Here is a 14,032-nt window from a genome sequence, read left to right as displayed (position 1 = left end):
TGATCACATGCTGAGGGCTTTTGACATTAGCCCATGCGTGATATCATAGAATCATAGAATAGCAGAGTTGGAAGGGGCCTACAAGGCCATCGAGTCCAACCCCCTGCTCAATGCAGGAATCCACCCTAAAGCATCCCTGACAGATGGTTGTCCAGCTGCCTCTTGAAGGCCTCTAGTGTGGGAGAGCCCACAACCTCCCTAGGTAACTGATTCCACCGTCGCACTGCTCTAACAGTCAGGAAGTTTTTCCTGATGTCCAGCTGGAATCTGGCTTCCTTTAACTTGAGCCCGTTATATGTGGGCTGAGGGGTGCAGGTTGTCCACCACTGCTTTAGAAAGAGCAAGAAATTGCAGGGGTTCTGACAAAACCTTCTCGTGGTGAACTTTCACCCTCCACACGAGCTTTGCCTAGAATGAAATACTTCCATGCAGGTAGAGACAGCTTCCATTCAATCCTTCCCACCCCCTGCTCTATGCATCCCTTGCAATCTACCTCACCCCTTCAGGATATGGACTGGGGAGCTGTTCTCACTGCAGATTGTTTCTGAGCAACTCCATTGCAATATTTATTTATTTATTTATTTATTTATTTATTTCATTTATTTACCTCCCCAAAGCCAAAGCTCTCTTGGTGGTTTACAAAAGTCAAAAACAGTGAACATTAAAAACAAATGCACAAAACTTTAAAACCATCAACAGCATAAAAACAACAATATCCATTTATTCCTCTGAGTCCCCAAACTGATGTATCCGCATTGTTGTTGTACATGCCTAGATGTGACTGACTGACCTGGCAGCGGGGCAATAAAACTGAAATATGGAACTTGGGTTGTTAAAGAGATTGACCAACTTTTGGAACATTTACAGGGTGTTAAGTATCCTGAGACAATGCTGAGATCTCATTGAGTGGTTGATTAAGTTTGTTAATGGATTTGGGGCACAATGAAATGTAAACAGCCCTCTAGTCCTCATCAGTAAATAGATTCAGGTGGGGTTCCTGAATATGTGAGAAGGCTGGTGCAAAGTCTGCATTGCTCGGATTCATTTAGGGCATACTGGCTAAACTCTTGGTCTACTGCCAGTCAGAGTAGATAGCATTGGGCTAGGTCAGTGGTTCCCACCTTGGATCCCTAGATGTTGTTGGCCAATGGTCAGGGCCAATGGTCAGGAATGATGAGACTTGTAGTCTACCTTCTGGGGACCCAAGGTCAGGAAAGTCTGGCTGGATAAACCAATGGCACCCCTGTGTAGAGATGGGTGAATGAGTGATGTTGAAGATCACTAGGATTCTCTGAACATCCTGATTCTGGTTCACATTTGTGAATGCTGCTCACTCTGCATGAACAGATAAATTGTGCAAGTTGAGCAACAATTGAACATGAAATTTGCACAAATTTCCCCCAAATGTGGGTAAATTTCCTAACTGGCACAACTGTGGTTGATTCAGTCTAGAGGGGAAATTTGTACAAAGTTGAACCAGGGAAGTTGCGCAAATTTGCGAACATTTTTAGAGGACACGTGCTCACGATCACATTCAGGGCTTTGAACATGGCACGATCGCATGTTTTGCGAGCAAGAATGAAATGCTCATGCATCCTTGGCAAATGTGTCTGATGAATCCTTTTCCAATAATTTCAAGATAGGCAGCCATAGTCCTAGCCAAGAACAGTTGACATCATCTATCAAATCTGTATCCTAAGAAACATTAGCAAACGAAGAGCTAAAACACATGGAAAGAAACCATGCACTGAATATCTTCAGGCCTGGGTAGTGTCCCAGTAAAAAAAAAACAAAAAAAAAACACGCACCTGCGAACGTCAGTAAAAAAGAAGAAAAACACCTGCTGCATTAGTGCAAGGCACACAGGTACAGAAAATTGTCAAAGCAGGTACATTCCACGCTCGCTGCCAGAAATATGAGTTGTGCCATGCAGATTGTACAAGACTCCATCTCACATTTGCCCTCATCGGCGCTGTGGGCAGGCAGAGACAAGCGAGGGCCAAATGCCATACAACTTGGGCTTTGGCTGCCTGTTGAGATTTACACAGCATGGGGCATTTTAATAAGAATGGCTGCTGTCAAGCTGTTGTAATAACTAATCACACTTTCCTGCATTGGGAGGGAGGGAGGAAGGGAGGGAGGGAAAGAAAGAAGAGTCTGCTTCCATTGCAAGGGAAAGCAGTTTTCAAAATCAATTTTAGTGATGTCAAATCCAGAAATTAGCCTGATGGCATCACAGAAACTTAAGCTCCATATAGCATCGAGACGAGACTGAAATAATGAAATCGTACATTGCAACACCTTCCGTGGTAGAACACATATCTGTTCTGGCGATTTCATGTTCAATTGGCGTAGTTTGCACTGAGGATAAAGGTGTCTGTGTGCGTGTGTCCTTGTCTCTAACCACCACCAGTCCCTCAAACTCCAGCTGTGCTCCAAAAATTCCAGCTGGGATCTTTCTGTCTGTCCCCATGAGAAATAATGATAAGTCCATATATGGATGTGAACTACAAATCCAGGAAATGGGTGGGGAGACGTGCAAAAAAGAACTTATCCTTTCTTGAGCCCATACATGAGTTAGGAAATGATAAAGCATCATCTAGCAAAATTATTGATGATAGGATTTTGCAAAATTCATCCCATCTGCTTTTGTGGACTGTCAGGTGCCTTTCATTCCATCGTCTGTCCGCTCATTGGTGGAATCAGATTTTTTTCCAATGTCCCAAATTTGCACAAATTTGCATTTGTGCAAATTTGAACTTGCAAAAATGTACAAATCCCCACAAAATGTGCAAATCCCACCCCCAAATGTGCATTTTCAAGATTTAGCCTATGGGGAAAATGTGCATTTTCAGACAGTGGTGGTGGTGGTATTATTATTATTATTATTATTATTATTATTATTATTATTATTATTATTATTATTATACATTTCCATGACTAAATTTGTATTGAATTCCATAAGGTTAAAAAAAATTGATCTGCAAGTTTGCAGAATCAATGTGACTTGGGAAAAGCTGATCCATTATGGAATCCGTGGGTCAGATTCATAGAAGTCAAACTAATTTGATTCTAGCAGTGGGTTGGACTTGACGGCCTTATAGTCCCCTTCCAACTCTACTATTCTTTGATTCTATGATCTCTAAGCACAACTGCTTCTACAGGAGCAGGAAATAAATTCCTAATAAAAACAGAAACATTCAAACCGCTTTACTTTCCACCCAACCCTGACAGTCTAAACTAGGGGTGGGGAAACTTTTTTTATGTCAAAAAAAAATCTTTGGGGGATAATGTGTTGGGAGCCTCATGTCATGGGTGGCCATAGGTGAAGCCATCAACAAGCAAGGCCGGAGCCAAATAGTGGAGTATTGGTACATTTTAAAGTGCAGGCACACATTTGTAATTGAAGGTAGTTGAGTGTGAACTGAAGAACTACAGGATGCGACTCTTCTAAGCAGAAAGTAATTGTATACATTTCAGAGAGAGGACTGCAGAATTGGAGTCAATTTCCACCTCTGCCTGCTCCTTAATCATACAATCATGCGGTACTCGGCATCACACTCAGAGCAGCACCGCTTGCCTGTTGCATCTGTCAAGGCAGCATAGACTTATGATATCAAAGACTGCAGGGCTGTTGAAACTCTCCCCACCCAAAGACCAAATTTCATTTCAGAGTTCTCAGGGACCACATTCCACTGGTCCGTAGAGCTGAAGGTAAAAGAGGCAGGGCTAAAATGCCAGTATGTTTTAGAAAGTGCAGTCTTATGCGTGTTTAAACCAAAAAGAGTCCTACAATGCCCATATGTCCCGTTCAGCATGGCTGGTTGGGAAATTATGGGAATAGAAAGGCTGTTTTCTGTCTAAACATGTGTAGGATTGCACTATAACACTCCTGCTGCCTTAGGAAAGGCATTTTAAACTTTTTGGATCACAAAAGCCAGAAAACCACCAAACGGTCAGTGGTCAGAGGAGAGAGAGAAAGAAGGCAGCATGGGCCTCCAGGGAGCCATACAGAATTGATTTGTCACCTGAGCATGTGGTTCTTGACCACTGCCCTATAGAAAGATGAGGTCCATTTTCTCCCCTATTCCCGCTCTTTACTGCAAACAGAAAATCCCAGCAATCTCAGGCATTGAGACCTACCAAATGGACCCGGACTGACCATTCCGTTTTCACCATGTAAAAACAAAAAAACAAAACCCAGCTATGTGCAAAGAGAAAGCAGATTCTGAGTGATGCAACGATCACCTCCCCAAAAGAGGGAAAAGAACCTCTGCAATTCCACAGGATTGCATTCTTTAGTATTCCATGTTCTCCCCTCCAACGTGGAGCCTGCCAAAACCAATGAGGCTCCCATGTCTGCAATTAACACATTTTGTGTCTGCCCAGTGCAGCATTGAAGTATTGATGGCAGGGGTTAAGTGGGATGAAGAGTAGCTATATTAACATTTGCCAGAAAAGTCAGGAAAAACTGGCCTAACGCAGAAAAAGCCAACAACATAACAAAAATACCATATATATATGTGTGTGTGTATGTGTGTGTGCGCGCGCGTGCACACACGCTTGTGTGTGTGTGTATCCTTCATCTCCTTTTAACAGCCCTTCATTCTCTCTTACAAATACCCTGTTCTCTCTCTTTCTAAATACATCCTTCTTTCTCTCTCTCCCTGTCTCTCTCTCTGACACCCCCTTCTCTCACTCTGACACCCACCCCCTCTCTCTCTTTCTGACACTCCCCATCTCAGCCTCCCTCTTCTTACCCACCCAGTGGCCCGCTAGGGTAAAAACAGATTATATTTGTCAAAGATCTACTTGCAGAGTTTTTTAAAAAAAATTAAGCTGAGAGCCACATGCAGCCATCCCGATATTATATATAACACATGTATGAATGATAATGGTACCATGCTAGCAACAGTTTGAGCAGTGTGTTCACTAATCTTAATTTAAATCCCTCCTGGATTCTGTTGGATGCATCAGACTGGGCTTAGCCTCCTGTTCTGCCCTCGAAACGGCTTACGTGCAATCTGTGCATTTCATCCACTTCCCAAGGAGCTTATGGTAACGCACAGTAGGTTATCCCATTGGACACACCCCCCAAAAAAACCAACCCTGTGGTGTTGGTTGTGCTTCATTATTCATATGTATTCATGTATTCTGCAAAATAAACTCAAAGTTGCTTTAAAAGAGCATAAAATAAAATTGCACTGGAATTCAGTTCAAGTTATTACCGCCTGTCACTGTGTGTAAGTCTCCCACTGTGCACAAGCAAGGAGAAGGGAGACTGGAGCACAATGACAGGGAATTCCAGGAATTCCAATGGGCAAGATGAGCCAGGGGCTTCTGGGAAATCCATAGAGCCTGAAGGGGGCAGATTTCCCAGCCCTGGACATCCCTAGCTTCACATGAAAAAGGTCACGGGTTCAGTCCTTGGCATCTCAAGCCAGGGAGGATCTACACAGCGCCGTGAAGGCGCTTGTGTGCGCCTCCAGTGCACCCTGAAAGTCATTGTGTAGATCCTGCCTTGGACTATGCTGGGAAGGGCGCCTCTAGTCCGTCCGTCCGTCCGTCAGGCTGGCCCCGCCCCATCCCGGCCATGGGCTTTATAATAGGAAATCCTTCTAATGGCCCGGGCTGAAGCATTTAACCTGTTGCTGCTGGAGGGGCAGACGAGCAGTTAGTTCAAGCATCCTTTCCCCCCCCCCTCCGCCGCCGCCCCCAGAAATGCCGAGGCAGCAAGGAGGTTGCACTCACCCGGGCCATTGGGAGGAAGGATTTCCTATTATAAAGCCCACGGCCAGGATGGGGCGGGGCCAGCCTGACGGATGGTCGGACGGACTAGAGGCACCCTTCCCAGGGTAGTCCGAGTCAGGATCTACACAATGACTTTCGGGGCGCACTGGAGGCGCACACAAGCACCTTCACGGCGCTGTGTAGATCCCCCTAGTCTTGGTACTCCAGTCTAAAATCCCGGAGAATTTCTGACAGTCACACCATTGATCTACTTGGGTCTGATTTGGTATATGGCATATTCCTGCGTTCCCATATTTCTAGAGGCATTCCTTCATATATCCTTGTCCCAAAACAAAGCTTAGAGCTAGTGACTTCGTCGAGCCTAGCCAGCGGGTGGGAGGAGATATGAAATAAATAAGCCGAGACTCTGATGGCTGCTGGGTTATTTCAGTTTCTAACATTTCACACCCACTTTCTCAGGAACATTCTCTGACAAGGGGCAATTAGTTTAGACAGCAGGGCCCTAACCCAAAGTTCAGTTCAATTTAAGTATATATGTCTCAATCATCAGTCATAAAAAAAAATAGTTATAAAAACAGAAACCAAACAATCACAGTAGTTCTAATGTCAAGCAAGAATTTAAAATATTACTATTAAAGTTTCCTGGCACTCTCTAACCCAGGAGGCTCAGTGGTAGAACACATGTTTTGCATACCAAAGGTCACAGGTTCAATCCCCAGCATGTCCACATAGGATAAGGGAAAATTCCTGCCTGAAATCCAGGAGAGGCTCTGTAAATCAGTGTAGACAATGGCCCCGTTCACATGACATGCCAGATTCACCACGGGTTATTTAACCCATGATGAGTCGCCACATGTGCCAAGCGCCATTTTGAATATGCAACCCCTGATGAGGTTGTCGCATGTCATCCCAACCCAGTCATCAAGGGTTATATGAGGGTCGTTTAGCCCTCCAATGGATATCAAACAGCAGAAGATCTTTGTGAACTGCCCAGAGAGCTTCGGCTATTGGGCGGTATAAAAATGTAATAAATAAATAATTAAATAAATAAATATAAGAGAGCAGGGTTTTGCTTAATGGTGTTGCTTGCATCTCCAGCAATATGCCTATGATTGATTGATCTATCATATAGAAACAGATGATATAGATAGATGTAGATGTAGAGATATGGGAGCTTTTTTTAATGCATTGGCTGTGTGGCCACACAACTCCCTTTTGCTGAGCCTTCACAGGAAATCTTTGCAGATTTTCCATAAGGGCTAGAAATTGTTTTCCTTATGTCTTTATATCCCATCTCTTTCATCTCTTTTCTTTTTCCTCTTGTGAGGAATCCATGTTGGCTTACAAGGGCATGTTCCTCTCCATGTTTATCCTCACAACAACCCTGTGAGGTAGGTTATGCTGAAAGTCAGTGACTGGCCCAACATCACCCAATGAGCTTCATGGCTAAGTGGGGACTAGAACCCAGATCTCCTAAGTGCCAGTCCAACACTCTAACCACTACACCACACTAGTTTCCTTACTGTAAAGCAAGTCTAGGCACCCTTAGATAATTGGCTTTAGAATCCATGCTATCCTGATTTTACCTCCGATCAACTCCCTGTGTGTCTCCTCAACAAACAAATCACCTGAACCCACTCTATTGCAGCCTCTGCTAGCGATGCTTGCATTTCTTTTGCTGAACACAAGAGATCCAGGGGTTCGGTGACATGAACCACACTTCTCCATATGCCTCCACCCTGAGCAGACATGTCCCCATTCAACCCATTCAAGTCCGCCATGTGTCACCCATGTGTTTTATTGGTAGGAACTCATCTCAACAACTGTCGGTAGGGCAGTCTGCTAATAGACAGCCAGGGTTTTGGAAGTGAGTAGGAAGCAATCGAAAAGGGGTAGAGTTTCTCAGTATCCAGAGCCCATCTCCACTTCATTTGCTTTCTTGTTTTTTTCCAGAGTCAGTGCCAATGGCAGTTATCATAGGCGTTGCAGTCGGAGCTGGTGTGGCATTCCTGGTATTGATGGCCACCATTGTGGCCTTCTGCTGTGCTCGGTCACAGAGAAGTAAGTACTTTTCTTTTCTTCCATTGACTCTCTCTTACCATATCATGCTAGATGTTTGGAAGGCTTTGTCCTCACCTAAAAGATCACACAGACATAATGCTTACATTGCCCTTTCTCATGATGTCCTCAAAGACCTGTTCAGTCTTGATTCTATGATCGTTGATCATGATATATTCTGGGAGAAACTCGATAGGATAGAGAAAACTGGATTTGACTTGGGTGAAGATGATGGTGGCTAAATTAGGTCATGTGGTAGATCTATGGTGGAGAGGACTTGGGCTAGATTGCAGTACGTCTGTGTTACATCAGCCATTAAGGGGAAGGCCATTAATTTAATGGTAGAGCACATGCTTTGTATGTAGGAAGTCCCAGGTTTGATTTCTGACATCTCCAGGGAGTGCTGGGAAAGACACTTGCATGATACCCTGAAGAGTCATTGCTAGATGGACCAATTCTGAAATAGACGGACCAATGGTCTGATCCAGTATGAAGCAGCTTTCTGTTTTCCTATCAGAAAGCAAGAACAGTAACCAAGAGGAGAGGAGAGATTTCATCATGTGGATGTACCAAGATATGGGTTGAGTGAACCCAACCTATAGTTGTACAGGCTGAGTGAATCTCAATCTGTAGCTGGGTGAATCAAGTGGCCCAGTGTGATTGCTTCACAGTATGACCAGTTTGCCATTCAATACATACGGGACACATTATGAAGGGAGCGCATCCCTGAGCAATCTCATGCGAACTTCAGCATGCAGTCAGCTGCAGCACAAGTTTCACAGCTTGGCGTTTCTGTTTGGTCATGTGAATTGATCTAGAAAGAGAAAGAGTGGAGGGGGGAGTTAGATGAAATCTCAAACTGCATAACTGAGCAGTCTTCCCCAACCTGGTGCCCTCCAGATGTTTTAGTTTTCAATTCAAATCAGTCCGCGCCAACGTGACCAGTGGGCAGTAATATTGGGGTTGTAATCCAAAACATCTGGTGGAAACCACGTTGGGAAAGGCTTACAGATTGCATAATAGGGCTGTTGCACATTTGCATTTTTGCTGGGGAGTTTTCTTATATTTACGATTATATATTTTCTTTCAAATAGCAAGTTGGGATATTAGGTGTACATCATGACTCTGTTGCTCTGATAGATGTACACAGAGAAGCCAGATACCAGCTGGACATCAGGAAAAACTTCCTGACTGTTAGAGCAGTACGACAATGGAATCAGTTACCTAGGGAGGTTGTGGGGTCTCCCACACTAGAGGCATTCAAGAGGCAGCTGGACAACCATCTGTCAGGGATGCTTTAGGGTGGATTCCTGCATTGAGCAGGGGGTTGGACTCGATGGCCTTGTAGGCCCCTTCCAACTCTGCTATTCTATGATTCTATGATTCTATGAATGCAGACCTCTGCTGTCAGAACACATCCTCGTTCTGCAATCTTTTTCAAAGGGATACCTAAGGTGTTTTTTATAATGTGATTATGAGAATCAAACCCCATCACTACTATTCTCCAAGATTACTGTAATTGCTTGATAGTTTTTATTGTGCAACCTAACTGACCTTTGACTATAAGTTCATTTAAGGCCCAATGTGCAGTAGAAACAGCATGTAGATGCTGCCATGAATAAATAAATGCAGCCTTTAGAATCTTTCTGCTCCCCTGTTTTTCTTCTTACCTAGCATTGGCCAAATCTGTCCATTACAGTTTCTCTTATACTATATAAGGTGCCCGGAGGCACACAACTACTCCAAACACCAATAAAAAGTGATAATTATCAAATAACCCATATATTCAGCTCTCTGGATTTCCCCCAAATGGTCATCCTCCTTTCCCCAGGTAGAAATATCACCATGGACTAAGTAAATGACTATTTAGTGACATTTAATGGGACCTCAATACCTTAAAGAAGGTTGAGCTGAGCAGAACTCCACTGTCTAGTAGTATTTATTTATTTATTTCAAATATTTGTATCCCACCCTATATCACTAGGATCTCAGGGCAGCACACAGATAAAATCATACAATATAAAACAATAAATATATACCGCTAAAAACAAATTAAACCATGAATCGAGTTAAAACCAGTATATAATTTAAAAGCAATAAAAACAATTATAACAGTTAAAACAAACAATGTGTGAACTTGGTGAATTTAACCATTAAAGGCTTTGTTAAAAAGCCATGTTTTCACTTGGCGCCGGAATAAAATCAGCATTGGCGCCAGTCGGGCCTCTAGCTTTAGTAGCACCAGCTTTATCTCAGAGTAATATCCAACTTTCTTCTTCTTCTTCTTCTTCTTCTTCTTCTTCTTCTTCTTCTTCTTCTTCTTCTTCTTCTTCTTCTTCTTCTCCTCCTCCTCCTCCTCCTCCTCCTCCTCCTCCTCCTCCTCCTCCTCCTCCTCCTTCTTCTTCTTCTTCTTCTTCTTAAGCAGATGTATGGAAAATATATCAGAAAGGTGCATTAGCTACTTAGGAATGTATTGCTTTTATCTTGGACTAAAAAGATGTCTTGCTTCATAAATGCTGCTCCCCGTTTGGAACCTGCAGGGATCGAGAAGGCTATACATTTAAATGAAATAAATATTTGAATCCCTTGTCAGGCCTGTAACACAATTGGCTTTGCCGCCGAGACGGAGCAGCAGACGTTAAAATAAACATCTCAAATGGAAGAAAAGGATCACGGAGGTAAACAAGAGCTGGCTCATTAGGGGAAAAAAGGAAAAGCATAGTGAAGTTGAAGAATGATTGTTGGCTGAATGAACAGGGATCAAACCATCAGGGGAAGGAAGAGTGATTGTTCTGAGCTTCTAAGACAGCGAGAGAGAACAAGCAGCCCTCAACAGTGCCTCTAACTGTAGGGATAGCGAGAGACAAATAAACCAAACATGATGCAAAATCCCTGTGTTTTGTTGCCAATAATAATAATAAAAAAACAGTTGGTTCTTTCTAGATTGTTTGCAAAGAAATCAAAGCGGCCCAGGTCCCCCTAGATTTGGTTAATGAATGGCTGGGCCTGCGTTCTACTTTGATTTTACGAGCAATAATCATGTCTGCTTCTACCACATCCCCCCTCCACCTCCCGCTTCATAACTCTCCTAAACTCCATTAGCGGCTCTTTCAGGTATTAGCAAATTAAATCTCTGGCAGTCATTAATCTTGCATTTTGGTAAGTATTTTTTGATGGACGGGTGCGCAGCTAAGACCTGAGAAGAGGCCAATTCAATTTCACTGGAATCATTCAGCGATGATGCACCATTCAAGCTGGCTCGATAGAAAATGGGCCAACTCATTGCTGCAGTGTCAGTGGTCAGACATAATCAGTCTCGTCTGCATATTCCTTCCCCCACCCCCCACCCCAATCCTTTCTCTTTCTTCCTTTTCTTCCCTTTCTAAGATAGATCTGAGCACACCATATCATTCCTCCAATCTGGGAAAAGAGAGACCATGTGGCTCATTACCTTCTCCTTATTTGATGTAACCAGATGGTGATGGGTTTGCTTTTTTTGCAGGGTACACAGTCTAACGTTAGTGTGTGGGATGATGACAGATCAGGCATGCAGGCTTGATGCCAAGGTTTAGATTAGGAAGCAAAGCCAGAGTTTCTAACGGCTGGTCATTTGGAGGTGGGAACCATGCTAGAAATAGCAGCGTCATTTTCAAGACTGCTCATGCAAGCTTTGGGTCTACCCTGTCTCGATTCAAAAATTACTCTGAAATGGCTGAGATACAGAACTGCATGTGCTGGAATAGGGATGAACAGACTTGCCTCCATTTGCACAGCGCGAACTCGCTGAACACCCACTGGCCACCCTCCCCTCCTTGGCTGCCTGGATGAGCCACTGCATGGTCCACAGGTGCCCAGCAGGTGGGGTGCGGCTGCCCGATCACTTACCAACCTGCCATTTTGCATAAAAATGGCACATTGTTTTTCATAAAAGCCCATTTACACAAACGGTGGCTGTAAAGCACCCATTTAAGAACCTAAGAACATAAGAAGGGCCCTGCTGGATCAGACCAAGGGTCCATCTAGTCCAAGACTCTGTTCACGCAGTGGACAACCAGCCGTCGGCCAGGGATGAACAAGCAGGACATGGTGCAACAGCACCCTCCCACCCATGTTCCCCAGCAAGTGGTGCACACAGGCTTATTGCCTTGAATACTGGAGATAGCACACAACCATCAGGGCTAGTAGCCATTGATAGCCTTTGCCTCCAGGAATTTATCCAACCCCCTTTTGAAGGCATCCAGATTGGTGGACATCACTACATCTTGTGGTAGTGAGTTCCATAATTTAACTATGCGCTATGTGTGAAGAAGTACTTCCTTTTATTTGTCCTGGATCTCCCACCAATCAGTTTCATGGGATGACCCTGGGTTCTAGTATTCTGAGAGAGGGAGAAAAATGTCTCCCTGTCCACATTCTCCATACCATGCATCATTTTGTACACCTCTATCATGTTTCCCCTTAGTCTCCTTTTTTCCAAGCTAAACAATCCCAGTTGATGTAACCTTCCCTTGTAGGGGAGATGCTCCAGCCCCTTAATCATTTTAGTTGCCCTTTTCTGCACTTTTTCCAGCCCTATAATATCCCTTTTTAGGTGTGGTGACCAGAACTGTACACAGTATTCTAAGTGTGGTCACAACATAGATTTGTATAAAGGCCGTACAATGGACCATTCACACCTGAAATATTGCATAAATGGCCACATTACAACCGCCATTTGTGTAAATGGGCATTTTACCCACTGTTGTGTTTCTGGGTCACATGCCCTGGTGTGATCATTTTCACATGCAGACCAGGTTGCTTTGGCCCATGTCGCCCAAAGATTATACGAGATGCTCTTATTTATTTATTTATTTATTTATTACATTTTTATACCGCCCAATAGCCGAAGCTCTCTGGGCGGTTCACTCTTGTGAGTGGCTTTTAAATTACATGCAAATCACAAATGATGGGACAATCAAACCTATTCAGCCTTAGAATCAATAGTAGTTCCTTAACTGACAATAGTTAACGCAGTGTTAGCAAAGTCAAGAAAAGCAGCAAAAAACTCAATCAATAGTCGAAAGGTTCATGAGGACTTGGGAAATTCTGTCATTAATGAAATTAGCAAACTTTGTCAGGACTTGGGAAGACCAGGAGGGCTCAGACATGTTTCAATTAAGATGGGCAAAGCTTGCCACTTTCTGGAATAGCTATTTTGGAACTAATTAAAGTTTAGATCTTCTGTTTTCTGCATGAGCTTCCTAGCCAATTATCTTGTAAAAAACCATTTATTTCTAGTTTAACTACTTTTTGGAATAACGGGTGGTAGTGATGGTGAATAGTGTGATTCCCCCCTCTCTCTCTCTCCTTCTCTTTTTACGGGTTGTGTATTCTTTTAGAAATGTTAATACACTAAAAGGGGGCGGGGAATTTAAGTGCTGTGGGGAATGTGTGAATTAGTCTCCTGAAGGGAGCAATGGAGCCATCATTTTGGATTGCTTCAATTGATTGATTGATTGATTGATATAGCACCATCAATGTACTTGGTGCTGTACATAGTAAAAAAAATAAAACAGCAACACCCTGCCACATAGGCTTACAAGCGGTGGGATTATAAGATGCACCATGGGGGAACACCACACATTGGTTTCCAAGGATCTGCACAAGGTGACCCAACCATAACTTATTATTATTATTATTTATTTATATAGCACCATCTATGTACATGGTGCTGTACAGAGTAAAACAGTAAATAGCAAGACCCTGCCGCATAGGCTTACATTCTATTAAAATCATAGTAAAGCGATAAGGAGGGGAAGAGAATGCAAACAGGCACTGGGTAGGGTAAAAAGGCACAGGGTAGGGTAAAACTAACAGTATAAAGTCCAAACAGCATCAAGTTTTAAAAGCTTTAGGAAAAAGAAAAGTTTTTAGCTGAGCTTTAAAAGCTGCGATTGAACTTGTGGATCTCAGATGTTCTGGAAGAGCGTTCCAGGCGTAAGGGGCAGCAGAAGAAAATGGACGAAGCCGAGCAAGGGAAGTAGAGACCCTTGGGCAGGCAAGAAACATGGCGTCAGAGGAGCGAAGAGCACGAGTGGGGCAATAGTGTGAGATGAGAGAGGAGAGATAGGACCGTGAAAAGCTTTGAAGGTCAACAGGAGAAGTTTATATTGGATTCTGAAATGAATTGGAAGCCAATGAAGAGATTTCAGAAGTGGAGTAACATGGTCAGAGCGGCGAGCCA

The 14,032-nt window shown here is 43.5% G+C and overlaps 1 protein-coding gene across 1 annotated transcript in view; it reads left to right on the top strand.

Moving 5' to 3' along the window:
- The window catches only part of KIRREL3 (kirre like nephrin family adhesion molecule 3), a 772,855-nt gene that overhangs the window by 721,761 nt on the left and 37,062 nt on the right, over positions 1 to 14,032 (top strand). The window contains exon 14 of the mRNA XM_063139310.1: positions 7,705 to 7,812. Coding sequence (XP_062995380.1) covers positions 7,705 to 7,812 — 108 coding nt within the window. The remainder of the gene's footprint in view (positions 1 to 7,704; positions 7,813 to 14,032) is intronic.

The sequence above is a fragment of the Elgaria multicarinata genome, chromosome 12, assembly GCF_023053635.1.
Source record: "Elgaria multicarinata webbii isolate HBS135686 ecotype San Diego chromosome 12, rElgMul1.1.pri, whole genome shotgun sequence".
NCBI classification, from domain to species: domain Eukaryota; kingdom Metazoa; phylum Chordata; class Lepidosauria; order Squamata; family Anguidae; genus Elgaria; species Elgaria multicarinata.
This window is presented reverse-complemented; position numbering and strand designations above follow the sequence as displayed.